General features: G+C 44.4%; 1 protein-coding gene across 1 annotated transcript; it reads right to left on the bottom strand.

Annotated features, from left to right (window-relative positions):
• Nucleotides 1–17076: 17076 nt before the first annotated feature.
• LOC147891161 (ACT domain-containing protein ACR9-like) lies at nt 17077–21324 on the bottom strand. Its single transcript, XM_087389935.1, has 6 exons — nt 21036–21324; nt 20682–20900; nt 20489–20594; nt 20018–20375; nt 19647–19931; nt 17077–17969 (listed from the first exon to the last, which is right to left on the bottom strand). Exons 1-6 carry the CDS (start codon nt 21187–21189, stop codon nt 17832–17834), a joined length of 1260 nt encoding a protein of 419 aa, XP_087246061.1. The 5' UTR covers nt 21190–21324; the 3' UTR covers nt 17077–17831.
• Nucleotides 21325–21934: the final 610 nt, after the last annotated feature.

Here is a 21934-nt window from a genome sequence, read left to right as displayed (position 1 = left end):
CATATACAGGATGTAGAGACACCTAAGGAGGCATGGGATACATTGGTGAAGCTGTATAGCACAAATACCAAAGCACGAAAGATGCAGCTAAAGCAGGAGTTGCACAATGTGCAAAGGAAAAATATGAATATAAATGAGTATTCCTTGAAGGTGAAAGGCCTTGCAGATTCTCTTGCCTCCATTGGAGCACCTGTTGATGATGAGGACTTAGTGTCCTTGACCTTGAATGGTCTTGGGAAAGATTATGCACAGTTTCGGACATCCATTGGAGTCCGTGAAACATTTCCTGATTTTCAGGAACTTATTGCTCTCTTGCTGAGTGAAGAGCAAAGGAATGGTGGTTCAGCCACCTCAACTTCTCAAGAGACTGCTTTCTACTCGAATACAGGTAGAGGCAGGGGTAGAGGAAGAGGCCGTTTTGGTGGCCGTGCAGGAAATCAGAACCAGCAGCAACAACAGGAAAACCAGTCCTATGGAGGAGGACGTGGTAGTTCTAGAGGCAGGGGGAGCCAAAGAGGCCGTGGTTCATGGCAAAGGAACCAACAAGTAAATAGCAGCACAGAATGCTATTATTGTGGAAAGCCTGGACACAAGGAGAATACATGCTATAAAAAGCAGAATGACATCAAAAGTGGGAAGTTGTAGCAAAGCAACTATGCATCATCAAGTGGGCATGGTGACGACAGAAATGAGCACCTTTTTGTGATGCAGCATATGGTTAACTCCATGTCAGGAGATGCTGCAGCTTGCAATGATGTTTGGTATGTTGATTCAGGTGCCTCTAACCACATGACCAGTCATGGTGAGTGGTTTCATGATGTTAGAAATTTGGATAAGCCAGGTTATGTTGAAACAGGTGATGATACTGCGCACCCAATTACGCAGGTTGGTAAAGTGCCATTGGCTATGCAGGATGGCAAAACGAAGTACTTGGCAGATGTACATCATGTTCCAAAAATCACTAAGAACCTAGTTTCACTTGGCCAGATGGTTGAGCAAGGTCTGCAGGTTAGATTTAATCCTGATGGATGCTTCGTTGAGGACTTGAAAAATAAGTGCCGCTTGGTTGCGAAAGGCAACAAAAATGGCAGAATGTTCACCTTGGATGTTGATATGCCTGAGGTGAAAGCTGCTATGTTTGCGCATGGGAGAGGTGTCATTGCAGATATTGAGATATGGCACAAGCGCATTGGGCATGTGAATATACAAAGGCTGAAATCTATGCAAACGAAAAACATTGTTGCAGGTTTGTCTAAATTCAGAGTTGAGGGAATGCAAAAGGTATGTGAAGCATGCCAAATGGGTAAGCAGGCCAGACATGCATTTCCCAAAAATGCTAAGGTGAGCAGAAGACCTTTGGAAGTGATTCATTCAGATGTTTGGACAACCAAAGCTGCTTCTATTGGTGGATGCCATTATTATGTGACGTTTATTGATGACTACACTAGGAAGGTGTGGATTTATTTTATGAAGCACAAAAGTGAAGTGTTCAGCCATTTCAAGGCTTTTAAGGCCATGGTTGAAAAAGAGAAAGGTGTGCATATTAAAGTGCTAAGATCTGATGGAGGGGGAGAGTACTTTTCAGAAGAATTTTGTGAATATCTGAAAGAACAGGGAATTCAAAGGAAGTACTCATGCAGGTCTACCCCTCAGCAGAATGGGGTTGCAGAAAGGAAGAACAGGCATATTGCAGAAGTAGGACGGGCGATCCTAAATGAGAAAAACATGCCTGATTATTTTTGGGCTGAAGCAGTAGCAACTGCTGTTTATATTATGAACAGAACCCCCACTGCAGCTGTCCATGGCATGACGCCTGAAGAAATGTATACAGGCCAAAAACCAGATATTTCTCACTTGAAGGTATTTGGTTGCATAGCTTATGTTCATGTTCCTGATGAGAAGAGAACAAAGCTGGATCCAAAGGCAGAAAAATGCATCTTTATTGGATATGCTCTGCACCAGAAAGGGTATCGCTGTTATAACCCTTCCACCCGCAAAATGCAAGTGAGCAGAGATGTTGTTTTTTATGAAATGAGCAGCTGGTATGCACCAACTGTTATGGTAGGAGATGCAGATGCAGGAAATGGGAATGCTGCAATAAATACAGAGCAGCAATCTCAAGCCTTGAGTGGACCCAGAGAGTCCTCTACTAGTGGATCTAATGCATGGACAGGGAGATTGAGATCTAGTGAATCGTCACATGGCAGTCCTGATAGTGTTGTGCAGGTATCACATAAAGGAAAAGAAAAAGTGGACCATGCTCCAGTGTTTGATGTGTCTGCTGGTAGCTCTCATGTTGATGGAGAGTCAAGTGGCTCTGAAATGAGCCTTGATGAGGAACTTGGGATTCCCTCTGTTGTTACACCTGGTGCAAGGAAAAGCAGGCATGATTTAAAGACTCCTGCAACTGATCCAGTTGTACGGAGGTCCACTCGTATTAAGTATCCAGTTGATAGGCTGAGATATGATGGGTATACAGCACATCACTATGCTTATATGATGGTCAAGGTTCTAGAGGAGCCAGAGCCCACATGTTTTGAGGATGCAGCAGGGCATAAAAATTGGGAAGCAGCTATGGATGAAGAGATGGCTGCCTTGGATGCAAACCACACTTGGGATTTGATGCCTTTGCCTCATGATAAGAAGGCTATTGGCTGCAAGTGGGTTTACAAAGTAAAGCACAATGCTGATGGGTCTGTTAGCAGGTACAAGGCAAGATTGGTTGCCAAAGGTTTTGCACAGACATATGGAATTGACTATGAGGAAACTTTCAGCCCAGTTGCAAGGATGGCAACCGTGAGAGCAGTAATTGCTATGGCTGCTGCAAAGGGATGGTCTTTGCATCAGATGGATGTGAAAAATGCCTTCTTGCATGGTGATTTGCAGGAAGAGGTTTATATGATGCAGCCAAAAGGTTATGAGGATAATTCACACCCCGATTTTGTATGCAGGTTGCGCAAAGCCTTGTATGGCTTAAAACAGGCGCTGAGGGCATGGTCAGACAAGATAGGGCAATATCTTGTCACTATTGGATTTCAGGTTTCCAATTCAGATTTTTCACTTTATGTGAAAAGGACAAACAGAGGGATTGTGCTTATAGTCATCTATGTTGATGACTTGATTATTACAGGTGACAGTGATGCAGACATTATTGAAGTGAAGCTGCTGTTGAAGCAGAAATTTGAGATGAAGGATTTGGGAGAGCTGCGTTACTTCTTGGGCATTGAGGTTATTAGATCCCCGAGTGGGATATGGCTGTTGCAAAGGCAATACGGTTTGGACATGCTGTCCAAATATGGGATGACAGGCTGTAAGCCTATCTCTGTTCCATTGGAGCAGAATGTGAAGCTCAATGCAGAGTCAGGTGAGCTTCTTGAAGATATTACTATGTACAGGCGCATAGTAGGTAGCTTGATTTACATGACTATAACCAGACCAGATTTGAGCTATGCTGTGGGGCTGGTGAGTCAGTTTATGCAGGCACCGAGGAAGCCACATTTGGATGCGGCTAGGCGCATACTGCGGTATGTGAAGTCCACATTGCATTATGGACTGTTTTATGAAGCTGGGTGTGCATTACAGGTACATGGATACACAGATGCTGACTGGGCTGGTAGTGTCTCAGACAGGAGATCTACTAGTGGTTTTATGTTTTCCCTTAGGAGTGGTGCCATCAGTTGGAGCAGCAAGAAGCAGCCAACAGTTGCCTTGTCGAGCACAGAGGCTGAGTATAGGGGTGCAGCAATGGCTGCATGTGAGGTAGCTTGGTTACGGAAGCTACTTGCAGATATGGGACAGTCAGTTCATGCAGCAGTTGTCATTCATTATGACAACATTAGCAGCATCATGCTTGCTAATAACCCAGTTTATCATGCTAGAACGAAGCACATTGAGGTGCATTATCACTTTGTGAGAGAGAAGGTTCTAGCTGGTGAGATTGATCTTGTCTATGTCAGCACTGAGGAGCAGGTGGCTGATATTTTTACAAAGGCATTGGGTACCGAGAAGCTTCGCAGATTTAGGAGCTTGCTTGGTGTACGTGAGATGGATTTGAGCTTGAGGGGGAGTGTTGAGATATCAAGCCCTACCCCCGATATATCTCTTGGATGACTATCATTTATGTCACCGCCTATGATAGTTGTACTTGTGGTGTAGTTAGACTACCACGTATGTTTTTGGTTTGGGTTCACATATGAACCACGTATTCTAGGTTTTGACATATAGGGTATTTCCCTCTTCTATTGTATTGTTGTTGTGTGCAAAAGTGAAGAAAGGCTTCACCCTCCAACCTTGTGTCCTCTCTCTTTTGTGTGATGTGAAGAAAGCTGAACTTGAGTCTCCTATCTCTCTCCCTCATTCTTTACACCTCCCTCCCTCCCCCCCCCCTTCTCTCTCTCTCTCTCTCTCTCTCTCTCTCTCTCTCTCTCTCTCTCTCTCTCTCTCTCTATGTGCGTGCGTGCATGCGTGCATGCATGCATGTGTGTGTGTGTGTGTGTGTGTGTGTGTGTGTGTGTGTGTGTGTGTGTGTGTGTGTGTGTGTGTCATTTTCCTTGTCAATTTCTATCATCTCCCTCTCTAGCCTACGATACCCTGGCTCACACTTCATCAACGTGGCTTAATTTGTGTCTCAACTCTTCTGTGCCATGCTTAAAAGTGCTAACACTAAAAAAAGCTCAGAGAATTTCTTAAAAGTGATTGGTGGTTGGTGTGATCCACTACGGTACTGTTTTCCCCACCATGGTTGTGTTGAAAAGAGATAAAAAGAGTATGAAAGTGCTAACAAGTGCTAAAAAGTTATAAGTTCTAAAAAGTACTTACAAGTACTAGAAAAGTGATCGTTGTTGGTGGGCATGATCCATTGAAATCCTATTTCCTCACCATGGTGAAGCTAACAAGTGCTAAAAACTTCAAAAGAAGTGTTGCTCAAAGGTTGGCATGATCCACTAGAATCCTATTCCTTGCCTCCCCACACTAGTGTCAAAAAGTACATAATAAGGGATAAAGCTAAAAAAGTGCTAACAAGTGCTAAAAAGGTGCTAACAAGTGATGAGAGTACTAAAAGAAGACAAAAAGAGCTAAAAGTGCTAACAGGTGCTGACAAGTGCTGACAAAGGCAGCTTGGACTATATAGGATGTCCAAAGAATTTTAAAAATGTTTAAATAATTACTCCACATATTGTTTATTTGAAAGTGCACTACTTGAGCTTCCCACAAACCAAAGGAGGTAGCCAATTTAGAGCCTCTGCTAGGGTTTAGGGGGTCTCCAATACTATGTTGCAATTGTGTGCACACATTTGAGGGCACGCTCAATAAATTTTTCTCATTTGGTTAGAAAGTCAAACTTTTTGAAAACATGTCCTCCAGACTTTAATATTTAGTGATCTAACACTTTGATCTTTAGTGAAATTTGTGGTCTAACACTTTGATATTTAGTGAAATTTATACCTTAGTTCACCCAGAAATGGATGCACTAGAAAAAACTAAATTCAAACGTGCAATGCTCTTTGAATGAAACCCACATTTTTCTCATTCGCATTGGTTCCTTTTAGAGTCACTACCTTGCACTGAGGCCCATAAGCATGTCAAAGGTGTTTCCATTTCTTAATCCATAGCATCAGACCCACTAGCAAGCCATTTTGCCTTTTGCTTTTTTCAGTCATTTGGTCCATTATGCACTTGTTTATGGGGCACAAGTTGGTGGTGTATAGCCGAAAGGAGCAAAACACCCTCCGTCAATTTTTCTTAAAATTTGAAAACTCTCACTATTGCATTCAAAAGTTTCACTAAATTTACTTTTATTACCACTGGTAAATCCTAAATAAAGTACACGGTGCTCACCCACTGTATGTCACCGGTGTCAGTAGGCTAGTGTTCTACCCTATCACTTGAACATTCTCCCAAAATCTGAGACTCAATTTGCTTCCATCCATGACCTTGTCTTCTTCCCCTTGCTAATTCTTTTTTAACATCGTTTTCCTCACTTCCCTGATCCTTAGGGGCATATTCCCCCATCTCTCTTCTTGTTGCTCAGGCTCTCTTCGACGTTGGAACATGCATAAGTTTTGAATCCTATCATGAAGCTTTCAGACGACTCCTTGTTTCTCGTCACAAGCTAGCTATTTAATAACATAAATCATTTCTCATTTCTTCATTCTCTTTCTTTATTTAGACTAAGGAACCACAAGGTGCGATGCATTTTGTCATGGGCTGCAAGAGAACTAGACTGTTGTCTCTACTTTACCCATGTGCAGGTTTCGAGGGTGTTGGTCACCTACAATCGTGTCATTGCTCGTTGTAGCATAGGTGCTCATAAGTGTTGCATAGGTCCTCGGGTTATGTTCCGGTGAGAGGTGTAGGCTAAATCGTGGAAAGCAGATCTCATGTGCACATGAATGAGAAAGAGGGATTGACTATAATGATTAATGGAGGCTCTCGCCTCCACGGGAGTTCAAGGGTTTAGAAGGTTATTTTAGGGTTCGAAAGGGGGATAGGTCTGAGAGAGCTAACTAGGAGTTCCACGGTTCAAAGGGGGTTGCAAGGTTTAGGAGGAGTCCAAGGTTGAGGAGTGGAGAGCTAGTCTCCTTCACGGATTCGAGGGATAAGGGTTGAGGAGGAGGGACAAGGAGGGAGAAGGAGGGAGGAGGAGGAGAAGGGAGGAGGAGGAGGAGGGAGGAGAAGGGAGGGAGGAAGGAGGAGGAGGAGGAGGAGGGACAAGGAGGGAAGAAGAGGAGACGGGAGGAGGAGGAGGAAAAGGGAGGAAGGAGGAGGAGATGGGAGGAGAAGGAGGAAGGAGGAGGAGGAGGGAGGAGGAGGAGATGGAGGAGAAGGATGAGGGAGGAGGAGGAGGAGGAGGAGGGAGGAGGAGGAGGAGGAGGAGGAGGAAGAGGAGGGAGGAGGAAGGAGGGAGGAGGAGAAGGGAGTTCAAGGGTAGAGAGTGCAAGGGTAAGGGCATGCTAGAACACGATAGTGTAAGAGAGCATGGACGCAATGGAGATCAACCACATGAACACAATAGTGAGCTTGAACACTGAACCCCAAAGAATAGGAGCTTCATTCCATTGAGAGATATTTATACATGTTGGTCTCTACACAATCTTTAGGTACTTCTGTGGTGGAACCTCTTTTGTAGGAGACCTTTTGGACAGGAGTCCCTCCACTTTTGGGGGGGACCTTTTGGGTCTCTACACAAAGTGGGGGGACTTTTGGGTCTTTACACAAAGTGGGGGGATCTTTTTCCATCTCTATACAAAGTGGAGGGACTTTTTGGGTCTCTACACAAAGTGGAGGGACTTTTGGGTCTCTACACAAAGTGGAGGGACCTCCGAAAGTGTAGGCTTTTAGTCTTTCTCTCTCTATATTTAGTCTTTCTTTCTCTAGATCCTGATCTGGCAAGTATGATTGGATCTTTTCTAGAGAGGATTTTGGCTATCCTCATCCTGTAAGATTTATCATACTATCTTTCAGACTCAAGATATTACAAGCGGAGCTTTGCCGCTACTTTACACACACAATGCTCTCATAGTTGTTGTCCTAGACTGCACTTTTGGCCCTTGTTGCCATAGGGTTAACAACTCCCCTAAATCGATTTGATTGCCCATCCTCGTGCTATGGTTGGTTCTGCAGATGATGTTGTGATGTGGTTGTCTTTACCCAATGAGTATGGTAAAGATGGCGATAGTGATAGATGGAGCGACGATGTTTTCCTTGTAATCCACGAACACCGTAGATTGCTTGCTCAGTTTTTAAGAAGCCAGTGTCAACCATTTCTTCAAACAAACACACATAACGCCCTTGAAGAGATATGGCCCTTTGAAAGAGGCGACTTGTTGTTTGAGCATCTATTTGTTGATTTGGATTGAAGCTGAGGTTGGGCAAATGGTTGTCAATGGTGAGGGACACCTCTAGGATGATTGCTTTGAGTTGGAGTATCTCTTGTTCTTGAGCATCCAGTTCTGCTTTGGTGTGGACAAGTATCTCCCTTGATGCCATGTCTTCCTTCTCTATGCTTGAATTTGATGTTCACCCTCTTTGAGGCTGTTTTGCAACTCATTGTTTGTGTCTAATGTGGCATGGAGCTGATCCTCTTTAAGTAGTAATCTTTCATTTAATTGCACCAATTCCTTCTTGATATCATCACAAGTGGCTTGCGTATGGGAGAGGGATAACTCGACTTTTTCCTTGTGGTTCAAGGCATCAGATAGCTGTAGGTGTTTATCTTGGAGAGAAACCGTGGCTTGTAGGGCATCCTTTCTTCGTTCTACTAGAGCATTGTGTGCAAGGAGTTGTTGTTGCATTTGTTCTACCATGCTTTCCTTGAGCTTCATAATTTCAGTCTCGGCACTTTGCAACTTAGATTGGAGTGATGGGAGCATCTATCTTTCCATTTCTCTTGCCTGCTTATTTGACACCATGGTAGCAAATAATTGAGACCATTGTTGTAACTGTTGGCTATGATGTTGTATGATATGGAATGTACTATGGCCTTGCTTGTATTGGACATACAGTTGATTCCCATGTGCCCATGTGGAATTTTGATCTATGTCTTGAACAACAGTCTATTGTATGGTGCCACTAGAGACATTTGGGGGTTGTGACTCTAGAGTTGTGGAGTCATGAACATTGGTGACTTGTGATTCCTGGAGATGTATGCTATTTGGCTCTCTTGCAAAGTCATTATGTGGAATGGTATCCTCTTGGATTTCCATGCTCGAGTCCTTCTGTTGCGGGAGCAAGACTGAACTGAGTTGCAGTATTCTTTGGCAGAGCTCCACATTGTCATTCTCTGGAGTCTGTTTGGATTGTTGCCCTTCCATGCTATTCTCATTGAGAGTAGGTGGAGGGTTTAATTCCCATTTTGGCGATAATATCAATGTTTCAAAGTCCTCTATATCTTATGTTGAGAGGGGTGTAGAGTCATCCTCTTGCTCTATTGCAAACCCAATTATTATGGCCAATATATGGGCAATGTAGCTTTTGCCATTATGGGTAGTGGATACATAATTGGTTAGCAGCAAGGATATGTGTTGAGCCCAATGTTATAGTTTTGCTCTACCAAGGAGTGTAAGAGTTTTTATTGACATAGTTTTTTCTCTCCTGAATGATTGCAAATGTCAACCAAAAACTTAGCTGCCTCTTTGCATATGGGGTCTAGAATCATATCATGGCGTATTCCCCCGCTTTGTGACTTTGTGTTAGGTGGGAATAAATCTTAAATTTCAGAGAATCTTGCATCCAAATGTTTCTTTGGATATTTCTGCACCTGCATCCTACATAGTCAATTTTTCTGGCTCAATTTTTCATGCCTCTAGTATCCCTTGGTTCTGTGGCATTTCTTATTGGCATGTTGCATTTATTTGCTCTTCTGGACCGTGTCCTTCTTCAGGTTGGTGATTTGAGGAGGGCTATTGAGGTTGAGGCTTAGGCCGTTTGGCATGGTGTCACTTTGCCGATGGCATTGTAGACATTTTTTCCATCTTATTGGACTATCTTCACCCTGGCATCGCACACATGAATCAAGTCCCAGTTTGACAGTGCCAATATAGTGCCATGTGCCAAGAGTGCATGTTTCTTTTGTGAGTGGCTAATGCATTTTACTCTTTTTGTGATGAGGGTTCCGTGTGTGTGGATTTAAAACAAGTATTTCTTAGGGGCTTTTATTTGTGCAATTTATTCGTGGTGCTTGAAATGTGTGGGTGCGCTATGCATGACTAGTGAGGTAGGCATTCCTCCTGTATATGCTTAATTTGGTAAGGGAATCATAGGGCAACTAGGACTCAGTCATCACCTCTTAGCCCTAGGTTGAAATCAATTGAAACTACCTATATGTGCAAAGGCGTACATATGCTAGTGAGTGCTCATGAAACAATCTAGTCCTAACTATGGAAGACTTGGGACCCCCAAATCTTCATTATTATCGGGGATGGCTTGCATGTTGATGTAGTAGCGCTTCACTCAGCTCCCATTTATTGTTGTTGTGAACTGCATACCTTAGTACGAATCTTCTATAGTATCCAGCATGTCGCATGAAGACTTGAATTTCCTTGGCATTTAGCGAGGGAAGAATTTCCATGATGATCTTTATTTTGTCCATGTCAGTTGCAATCCCATGTCGAGAGACTATGTGTCCCAACACTACTCCGTGTGTGACCAGGAATTGGCATTTTAGTTCTTGCGCATATCTATATTGCCGAGTTGTAATGCGGGGTCATCTTGCAGTCTTTCTGTTTGGAATCTTCTTTTAAACTGGTTAGATAGCGGTGCCCATGTGGCTCTCTCCTCTACGAGAAGGTCGAGGTACCATTCTGAAGCCTCATCGATTAGGGCCATCGGGAACCAAGCGGCTTTGGTTTCATTTGACTGGTCACCTCCAGCACAACATGCTGCATCGAAGAGTTGAAGGAATCTAGCAGGGTCCCCTCGTCCATTGTACTTTAGCATTTCCAATTTACCAAAGTGTCATCTGCCATTGTTGTTGTTGTTGCAGTTGCATTGTTCTTTAAGGTGTTCTGAAGGACTTTGATCATTCGCTACTTATTGCTTCTTCAATTGTGATTTCCTCCATGATGCTTGTCGATGGTGAGAGGTTGAATTCTTGAAGAGGTGGAAAGGGGGAGATGGGGTGTAGAGAGAGGTAGAGAGATGGTGGAGTGGAGGGTGATTGAGATGGGGGGTGGAGGAGATGGAGGGCAGAGAGAGGTAGAGAGATGGTGGAATGGAGATGGGGGATGGAAGGGAAAAAGGGGGTGGTTGTGGAGGTGGAGGGGGAAAAGGGGGGGATGGGGTGCAGAGAGAGGTAGAGAGATAGTGGAGTGGAGGTTGATGGAGATGGGTTTAGAGAGAGGTAGAGAGAGGGTGGAGATGGGGGGTAGAGGTGGAGGTGGAGGGGGAGAGCAAATGGGGGGTAGAGGTAGAGAGAGGTAGAGAGATGGTGGAGTGGAGGGGGTGGGGGATAGAGAGATGTAGAGAGATGGTGGAGTGGAGGGTGATGGAGATGGGGGGTGGAGGAGATGGAGGGTGGTGGAGGAGATGGGAGGTGGACGTGGAGGGGGGAGATGGGGATGGACTAAAAAAGTGGAGGTGGTGGGTAGGAAGATGATGGGAGGTGGAGATGGAGATAAAAGGGGGAGTGACGGAAAAAGTGGTGGTGGTGGTGGTGGAAAAGGTGGACGAAAGTTGGAGGATGGAAAATAGAAAGACGAAAAATATGAAGGCTTAACAAAATTTGGAGAATGAAGTGGCTAGCAAAAGTGTGGGGAAAGAAATGAGGGGGGTTGGTGTTGCTTTTATAGGATGTGGGGGGATTAAGGGTTAATTTTGGGTGTTTAGTGTATTAATGTGATTTTGTAAGTCAACATTATCATTTTGCATCATTTGGAAGCATTTTTTCACTCCTTTGCCTTGAGATATGTATCTTGGATGGTTTTTCGAAGGGGGTTCTTTTTCACACATGCAAGCACGTGCTCCACTTTCGCTTCAGGTGCTAACCTCCTCGACAGTGGTGATGAGAGGTGTAGGCTAAAGCGTGGAAAGCAGATCTCATATGCGCGTGAATGAGAAAGAGGGATTGATTATAACGATTAATGGAGGCTCTCGCCTCCACGAGAGTTCAAGGGTTTAGAAGGGGATTTCAGGGTTCGAAAGGGGGACAGGGTTGAGAGAGCTAACTAGGAGTTCCAGAGTTCAGAGGGGATTGCAGGGTTTAGGAGGAGTCCAAGGATGAGGAGTGGAGAGCTAGTCTCCTTCACAGATTTGAGGGATAAGGGTTGAGGAGGAGGGACAAGGAGGGAGGAGGAGGGAGGAGGAGGAGAAGGGAGGAGGAGGAGGAGGGAGGAGAAGGGAGGGAGGAAGGAGGAGGAGGAGAAGGGAGGAAGAGGGAAGAGGAGGAGGAGGAGGAGGAAAAGGGAGGAAGGAGAAGGAAGGAGGAGGAGATGGGAGGAGGAGGAGGGAGGAGGAGGAGATGGAGGAGAAGCGATGAGGGAGGAGGAGGAGGAGGAGGAGGAGGAGGGAGGAGGAGAAGGAGGAGGAGGAGGGAGGAGGAAGGAGGAAAAAGGAGGAGGAGGGAGTTCAAAGGTAGAGAGTGCAAGGGTAAGGGCATGCCAGAACACGATAGTGTAAGAGAGCATGGATGCAATGGAGATCAATCGCATGAACACAATAGTGAGCTTGAACACTGAACCTAAAAGAGTGGGAGCGTCATTCCATTGAGAGATATTTATACATGTTGGCCTCTACACAATCTGTAGGTACCTCTGTGGTGGGACCTCTTTTGTAGGAGACCTTTTGGACGGGAGTCCCTCCACTTTTGGGGGGGACCTTGGCAATCTCATTGGCCTAAGGTGATAGTGGAGACTTACATTGAAGATGATTCTTTAGACTGGTTAATGGTTCTAGTGATCATCTTTGAATATGAGACTTCATCTCCAAGAAGTTGCTCTATACTGCCTAGACTTGCTAGTACTTTGTGGTTCCTTGCGTATCCCAAAAGAAATGTGTCTCTTTACTTAGTTCTTTCTGAAATTCTTCTCGCAAGGTCAAAACATTGACTCCAACATCATTGCTAACCTGTACAAGAGGTAATTCCTTAATGAGGTTCTGTTTCTTTCATGGACTCTCTAAGCAACTAGCCTGCAAACTGCCTCCAGGAACTTTCAGCATGTCCTCAACCAAGTTTGTGCTAATGTGGACTATAGCACCCGCACATACAATGTATCCCTTCTTCACATTAACTTCATATTCACTTCAGTGCACAACATGAAATTTCTTAATGAATCCTATTTCTTCCATGGACGCTCTAAGAAGCTAGGCTGCATACTACCTCCAAGGACTTTGAGCACATCCTCAACCAAGTCTATGTCGATGCCAGTGGTTTGACAATGGAAACAGCAACTACAAGTTGGCACAAGACGAGAGTGGCTGAGCTGATTCCATTGAAATTTGCTACCACTTGTACCACAAGATAGACAAACTAAGTGTCACCCACTTAGAGGTTCCCACCCTCTTGAAAAAAATCAGAGTTCTTCCAAGAGGATGACTAGAGTTCATACCCTCTAGCTAGCTCCTCTGCAATATCCAGTGGTTCCACTACTCTAGCTAGTCTTGTAATCACGACATCCAATGCATCCACTAATCTCCTCATCAATATATTTTCAACACGTCTAAGGAAAGAGAATGTGAAAAAGAGGTACATTGTATGTGGGGGTGCTACAATCATTGGTGACCTACTAGAACAACTCTTGCTTGCATCCAGGAAGTCGTATGTGTCCGTCAGGATAACAGATGCAAGCTTTTTGTGCTACAGAGTTTACTACACTTAGCTGCACAATTGTGATGAAAAGGCAAGACTGTAATAAAAGTTGTTCAGAGGCTCTTAATAGCCACAGCTATTGATGTGCGTGTACTACTAGTTGTGCATATGATTGCCCTTCGTCTTATGTTTGTGACTAACATTTCAATCACAACCTGTCGCAAATGTTCTCATCAATAAACTTGAAATCAAGGAGCTAAAAGGGCCTCTCTACTATGAACACATGTGCCTTGTCCGAGCATAATAGGGACATATGGGCTCTCAAAGATATGAGATTTCATACTTTTGTTGCTTTTCCCCTTGCCCAAAGAAAGAGTTCATCGATCGCACAACATTGTGAGACTCTACATCTACTATATAATCGCATTAATAAATTCAAATCTGCAGTTGAAGTATGTGGTCATGGATTTCTTGGTTGGAGGTGACTTGTGAGCTTGGAGATGACAGTGATGATCTTGTAGCTCTGCAAAGGGGGCTCCATTGGTTGGACTCTCGCACCCATTCATTCTGGGGCTTCAACTTCTCCACCACGAGCGAGGAGAGGTGGACCTCCACTCTGATCGAATGCATGATAAAGGAGCATATTTTTTGCATGATGGTTTAATGGATGGGCCCCTATGGGTTAGATTTTTGGCTCATGCATGGTGACTCAACCTTTTTCCATCTTATCTTCTCTCTGGAGAGCCCTATTGTAGGCTTGGGCATGGCAATGATCCGAGTGGGGCCAAAGGTGTAGTTCACATAGGTCACACATTGGTTACTCCATCATTGTGTAGCCCAGATTAATGTGGAAGTTTCCCTTCTGCTGAAGTGGGCTTCAATGGTCGGAGTAGAGCTGTTCATGCATCCTATATGCTATCGTATGGATACGAGGCACTCCTCCTCAGCCCCTCCCAAAGGCACGAAAGTCTGATATTCCAATGCATAAGAGAGACCTATTCACCCACGCTTCAAAATCATGAGTTGGACCTTTTTTAGTTAGAATGTGCACGGGCTTCATGATTGGGCACACAGTCAACCAGAGTATCTAATACTTTGTCAGGAGTTGTAGAGGGCCATGGTAGGACGGATAGTGGAATTTCTTGTGATTCAAGAGCACATGTTTTTTGTAGCATACATTGACTGCCATCACCACCTCCTCCCGAGATGAGGCCCAGAGGTTTGGTCTCTTGCCATGCACAATGACAACACAAGTCAGCTTTGTGGAAAGGCTTGGCAGAGTCTCCCAAAAGTTGACTCTTGGATTGTTGGAGGAGAGTTCAACAATCTAGAGTTTGGGGAGGACAAGCAAGGAGGAGCCGCCTTCTCAGAGATGCCAACAATAGAGAGGAGTATGTGGGAGTAGTTCATCTTCATAGTCAACGGTGGCAAAGACCCGTGGCACGAGTCAGAGTTATCTTGGATCCCTAGCAGCCTCTGGTTTGCTAGAGAGACTAGACAATTTCTATGTTGGGGATTGGGCACTGCACAAAGGAGGCTCTACGGGCATTCTAGCAGGCTTCACAATGTCAGACTATTCACTATTAGTCCTCCACCTAGAGTAGCCCCATCATGGACTCCTTTAAAAAGGGGTTCGCATCTCAAATGATCTCCCTCAAGATGAGGAGGTGTAGCAAGCTATAGCAAAGATTTGGCAGCAGCCAAAGGATGGGCCCACCAGTGAGTGTTGGGCTTCTTCGATGGAAGAAGCGCTTCAGAGGAGCACATGCGGAGCTTTAGTACCAGGCTCTTGGATGGAAGCAAGCCCTACAGGGGAGAGAGAGAGAGAGAGAGAGAGAGAGAGAGAGAGAGAGAGAGAGAGAGATCTTGCATCCATTGAGAGGCTTTGTAGGCAGGACCGAGGATCCTAGTGGCTCAGTGATCACCATGAGAGTGAACGACTAGAGCTCAAGCTACACCTACCTGAGTTCTCCTACCACTCCTCCTAAGCTAGATGGGTTCAACAGGGTGGCATGATGACAAATCAATTATTTTAGACCACCAAATCGTGATCGGTAGGGACACAACTTCAGTGTTTGTGAGACACGCATGGGATTGTGCACACAGACCCCTGGGATATTCTTGAGATGACAATAGACTTTTATCCCTAGCTATTCTTTTAGCTTGCGTGTCTTATGGCCTGGGATACTTTTTGATATCGTAGATGATGGGCCTCACAGGGATGAGGCTACCAATTATTCAGGAGGAGATGCTATTTGATTCACATTTTACAGATGACATAGCCTTGTATCTAGAGGGTACAACTACTAGCCTAGAGATAGCCAAGGGTCCCAGCTATGTAGTACAAGGTCTCTGGCACTCAGATCAACTAGACCTATTCTGTGGGCTTCTTTGTAGGGGTAGAGGAGGTCTAGGAGATCTGAGACTGGGGGAGTGCCTTGGGCCTTCGATAGATTCCACGAGGATAGATAGCAAGGTGCCTCGTATGCCACGTGGGTATAGATATTACAAAATAGATTAATAGATTGCCCTTGTCTTGGAGAGTGTTCGATGCAAGATCCTCTACTAGAGCTTAACCAAACTCTCCTTAACAGCCGTGCGCTAGTAGCCAACCAAGTTCTTCTCACCATGGGCTAGCATATAGCATCCTATTGGTGTTTTCACAAAGGTTACATAGGATAGTTCAAGTGCTTGGTTCCTACCTTCTTATGAGAAGGGTTGGATAGAACGATGAATACCAAATCCCAAGTCGCATGGCAGACTTTGATCATGCCGCAGGCACTAAGAGGCTATGGGCATCATAGACTTCGAGATGCAAAGCAGGGCCCTTTTGAGCAAGCTAGCCATGCGCAGCCTCACTCTATGTGCAGAGCTCTAGAAGCTCCTCTCTTAGTGAGGCCCCATGCATAGGGGACCCCGGAGGCCCAAAAAAAGTCAAAAAGGCCCGAAAAACCAATTGTACAAATGAAAGCGATTTGAAAGGTTGGCCAACGATTTTGAAAGGTTGGCCAACCTTTTCCATGCTTCCCACAATGTTATCCATAAGGCAACATACATTTATCTTACCATCTCCTCTTAACATATCCTACAAGGGTCAAGACGATCCCCAAATTTTGGCATTTGTGACGTGAAACATATACCCGACATTTCAACTCAGCTAAGGAACTCGCAAAGCATGGAACAGCGCTTCAAAATCGATATGCAACAGCTCTTTTGCGGGTCTACCAAACTGAAATTGCATGGCATGACAACCACCATAGAACCTAGCTTTCTAGGCCCCTTGCCCTCAAGCTGACAAGTCATTATATTCACATTGTGCTCACATTGAAGCTCGTACCCATGATGTGCAGCCACATGCACTCTACATGCCACATGTCCTCTCATTCTTATTGCTTCCTTTTGTTAAAATTATATCTTCCATAAGACAATCGTATTGTGTTCTTGCAATCATTTTCGCTTGTGGATACAATTGCGACAAGGTATCTAATTTATCTCTTGTTTCGCCTACCAGCTTTAAATGTTTTATAGATAAATATAATGTCGAGTGACTTAATGTAGCGTCAATACTAAAAGCTGCTCTTCATGTGTATCCATCAATAAAGTTGTGGTAAATTCAGCTCTTGGAAGTACTAGATCTCAATGTGTCTTTGCCCACACGCACCCCCCCCCTCTCTCTCAACCTTCAACTGCATAACCCCACCATGTGTTTGACCTCTCTTAAACAAAGTACCCCACCCATGCACACTCTTCTATTGAGTGAAGAATTAGGGTTTGTGCTTTTCTGAGGGAACCCTTGATGCTAAGACAAAGCATGAAATTCAAAGCTTGTATATCAGCAGTCCTCATTATACTTAAAACTCCAAAATCCATAACATGATACAAATCCAAAACATGGGACTGCCAGCCATTGCCTTTGAGAGCGAACAGCCTGTCACCCTGAAACCAAGGGACTCTTTCGAGTACAAAGGACATAAAAACACAATCTGCATGTCTTGTACTCAGTCCTTTCCTGTGTATAGAAAACCTGAGCTGAAGGTTGAAGAATACAATTGCCTCAGTAATCTTTTGGAGTCTCAATTTCCACACTGTCACAGACAATAATGCCTCCCGAATTTCTGACAAGTCAGAGACTATAACGCCTCGGTGATCTTATGAGTCTCAATGTTTTATCCACACAGTGATAGACTATAATGCCTCCCACATTTCTGACAAGTACCAAATGGCAGCAGGCCCTCAAAACTCCGAAAACTCCAACACAGTTCTCAATTCAGCCCACAGTTGGGCTGTGACATCAGAAAGCTTCCGGAATCAACTATATGCCAGTATCATTATTGTGGGTGTTGTAAGTCCAAGAGATGCTTCTCCACGTAAGTTGGCTGAACACCTCTAATAAAATGGAAGGCGTGAAGATTTAGGTGAGTCAGTAATCTACAACTTTACCTTCTGTTGAATAACTTATTTGATTCCTCTTTCTCTTTGCTTATTTACATCAGCTAGTTTTCTTCAAGAAACTCTGTAGTGCTCTGTTGTACAAAGATTTTTATACATGTTCCGTCAAATTAATGTGTGTTGGGAAACTTCCATAGATTCATCCTATCAAAATACTCCTGACCCGTTCTCTTATATGACTACCACTGCTTGATAAAGCCAATTCTGGTTTTTCTGTCAACAGAATCCTGTAAATTTCCCATTGTCGATCACCAATCATGTGCCTTCCAATATCAGCCTGCAATATGGGTATAAGGACAATAAATGTTAGATGATCATAACATAAGAGAAGAGCTCCAAGTTGAAAGGATGATGCAGGCTGAGTATAGACAACATATGTTAAACAAAAGAGAAGAGTTTCAATTGAAAGGACTACTTCAGACAAGCAGAAGATATTGATTTTTTGTTCAATTTTGAGTAGTGCAACCTCTCTTCAAATCAAGTAAATCCAATGTGCCCCCGCCGCACACCTTTTCGTGGAGAGCTCTCTCTCTCTCTCTCTCTCTCTCTCTCTCTCTCTCTCTCTATATATATATATATATATATATATACACAGTACACACACACACACACACACACAGATGCACATGTACACACACAGGTATGGATGCATGCCCCTCTTACATACGTGCAGCCCCACATATGGGTTTAAATGTGTGTGTGCGCGCGGGCGCATGCAAATACAAGCGTGTATGCAGGCATATATCTCTATGAATCCAAGAACATGCCCAAACTCATCCTCCGAAAACACAACAAATATTGCAATTTTAATCTCATGACAGTCAGTCACAAGATTGAAAACCATAAACTCCATCACGCACAGCAAGGACTAGCTACTATAAAATCCCCACCGATGTTATCAGCACCCAACGATGGTTGTAAACTATAATATAAATAAATGCTCTCACATACATATCCACACGCCCACACACACTTGATCATCCATTTATATAAAAGTCTTCGTACCGACTTTCAGTCAGCACTGGAGGTGAAGGGCAGACAACTATGACAAAGACAAGCGCAAAAGGAGAAGGCTAATCAAAACGTAGTCCACATTCTCTTCAGTTAAGCTAAACTGCTTGTGTAGACTACAGTATTTCATTTTAGTCTCTCCCAAACAAGCATTTCTGATGCGGAGAAAAAGATGGCTGATAGGGCAATGCACCACTTAAGATAGAAAGAATTGATTGCAAGATCAGCAGGCCCCAACATAGACTAGAACTTCACAAGGTAAAATTTGCATGTCCGCTAATACCGCAGGAACATTTTCCTAGATAAATCCAGGAACATGCCCAAACAGATCCTCTGAAAACACAACAAATAAAGCACTTCAATCTCATGAGAGTCACCCCCTCCATCACGCATAGCAAGGACCAACTACAATTACATACGTCATGAGCGGAACACTGTGTAGAGCATAGATAAAAACAAATGCTCTTACACATACATATCCACACACATGCAGACATGCCCAAACTCATCCTATAGAAACAAAACAAAACCGGGCATTTCACATTATGATAGTCACCCACAAGGCTGAACAGTATCCTTTCTTAGTGAACATCAAAGATACAAAAATGATATCTCACACGATTTGCATCGATGCCCTCCGCTAGAGTCATCGCATTTAAAGCAGCAAGATCAGCGCAAAACTTTTCATAACGTTTGACTATTAGCTCAGATGTACCATCATTGACAAGTCAAGATGGGTGCTGCTGTGTCAACCACAGCCAGCTCACAAAGTATCAGGAATAGCACAGACTATAACGTCCCTCCTCACAGTTCCAGCATGTGATTTATACGGACAATTATGTCCCCTATCTATATGTATAAACAACCACCATGTCAACTCACTCCTCTCGAATTAGCTCGCAAATAAACCATTCAATTAGCAACAACAAAAGGTTTTGGTCACCTTGAAAATGCAGATATCCAGCATCTTGAGCGCTAAAGTGATGTCATATAGCACCCGGGGGCGACCCTGTCCACCAATCTCCATTGGAGTAGCAACCAACAATTCTGGATCTGGACCTCTGTTCACAACAATTACCTTGATCGGTTGTACTATTTCCATCTCCAGACGAGAACAAAGAGTTTGCTGCTTTTGCGGATCAACAATTTTCTTGCCATCTCCTTGCAAAATGAAAAGGTCAATCTCTCCAATTCCTTTGGGGTTGGTTGCCAGACGACCATAAGCAATCTGTTAGCAAAGGAAACGTCAGTAAATAGAGGAAGCACTGCCATTACAGACATCAGATCTTGAGATTGCTATTTCTTTCCCCACACCTGGATTTGGAAATCCTTCAACGTCCGCACGCAATCATACAAGAGACCCTTCCGGTCTTTGCATGCAATTTGCAACAAAGAGTGCCCAGGACTAAGCGAATTATCCAGCGTAACGGAGACATTTTGCAAGAGGGCGTCGTTCGCAACCCTACTTCTCACGTCCGCTTCCGACTCCGCCGGCTCCTCACTAAAAAGATCCTCCGCTATTGACGGAGGAAGGGCGGAAACTGGTGCACAGTCGAGACTTCCCCACTCAGGACCAGCAAGCCTGATTTCGCAGCTACTGCTGATGTCCCCCAGGCTGGACTTCAACCGACCGCAAACATCTTCCCGCCTCTTCTTTTCGTGGAGCATTTCCCTGCGAGTTGAAGATTTGGGACAGTGCGAAGTTATTTGTCAAATCATTGCTTCCGAAAAAGGTCCCGCACAGCAAAGACAAACAGGATCCGGACATCGAAGCCGTGGGAAAACCTGATATCTGTAACATAAAATAAATTCACAGCTTTGCCATCAGGGCTGGTTGTGGCTTTCATTTTGTGAATTGTCAGCTCAAGCTCCCAGATTGTCTGAGCCACATCTGCAAAGCACAATCATGAAAGATCTTAAGCAAAGCTGAAGGAGAAGAAATTTGGAGTGCAACCATAGGAACCGAGCAAGAAATTACCGTTAAGGAGGCCGGCACGATCCAACGAGCAGGCTTGCAAAATGTATGTCTCCTTTGGTTTGGGCTGAGCTAAAAGAGGGAAGAACAAATGAGATCTTGTGGAAGGGCAAGCAGAAACGAGGCGTTTCTTCAACATTGCCCATTTGATTTGCCGGGGAGAACCAGCTCTGGGAGAGACCCAAAATATTACGAGACACCATCGACCATCGGTAGACAGATCTGCAAGGAGAAAGAATTCAGAGATCTCTGCTTCGGGGAAGAGAATGCCCCTGCTCTCTAGCTCGCGAAAGCACAATATCTCGCTCGCGAAACAAATCACAATCTCTGGCTCGCGAAAGAAATGACAATTGCTACCTCCCCGGGCGACGGTGAGGCCGAATTCAAAGAGGACACGGGCGAGGTCAGAGGCGAGGCCACGCTGATCGGGACAATTGATGGTGATGACGCTGGGGTCAGCGAGGCTGTGTCCGAGACGAATAACGACGATCTCGTCGTTGGGAAAGCCCATGGGAAGCCGTGTCTTCAAGGCAGGAGAAGGAGCAGGAGCAGCGCGGCTCTTGGAGGTGGAGAAGTTTTGACGATGATCGAATCGGGCGAAGCTTTGGGAGTGGCATGCAGCTCAAACAACACAAGCAATGGAGATGGTCTTTACGTGCACTTCAAGAGCTCCAATCAAAACAGTCCATGCCCTTCATCACATCAATTCCTCTAGCTTACAACTTAGCATTGTTACATCTCCCAATTGATTAGCACTAATCCACTTTGTCTAATATATATTTAACACCTCCACTTTCTTCCCTTGCCCTATCCTCCACCCCCCCCCCCCATTCCTTATACCTTCTTGGGGTTTTGTATCCTTAGGAACCAAACATCCATGCTCTTCCAATAACTCTCCTTCCATTATCTCGCCAACCTCACGCCCACTGCTTACTCCAACGTTCCACAGCACCACTTCTTTTACCACACTTGAGGAGTAATTGTAATTTAGGTTATCAACTCGCATACTATGGACTATCTATCCATCACTTTTTGGCCCCCCTTTCCTTGTTATCGCCTACCCTCCCTCAATTCTTCCGCCTTCAAATTTGGAAGCCAATATAGATTCTTGAGTCCACATGACATGAATGTTCTCATATTCTCAAACACCCACTAGCATGGCATAGTATAAACTATCCATCTTTTTGCCATGTTGCCTCGTTAATTCCTATCCTCCCTCGATTCTTCCACCTTAAAATACTTTAGGTTCTTGAGTC

The sequence above is a fragment of the Dipteris shenzhenensis genome, chromosome 18 (assembly GCF_047967505.1).
Source record: "Dipteris shenzhenensis isolate YYH24624 ecotype China chromosome 18, Dip_SZ_1.0, whole genome shotgun sequence".
Lineage (NCBI taxonomy): Eukaryota > Viridiplantae > Streptophyta > Polypodiopsida > Gleicheniales > Dipteridaceae > Dipteris > Dipteris shenzhenensis.
This window is presented reverse-complemented; position numbering and strand designations above follow the sequence as displayed.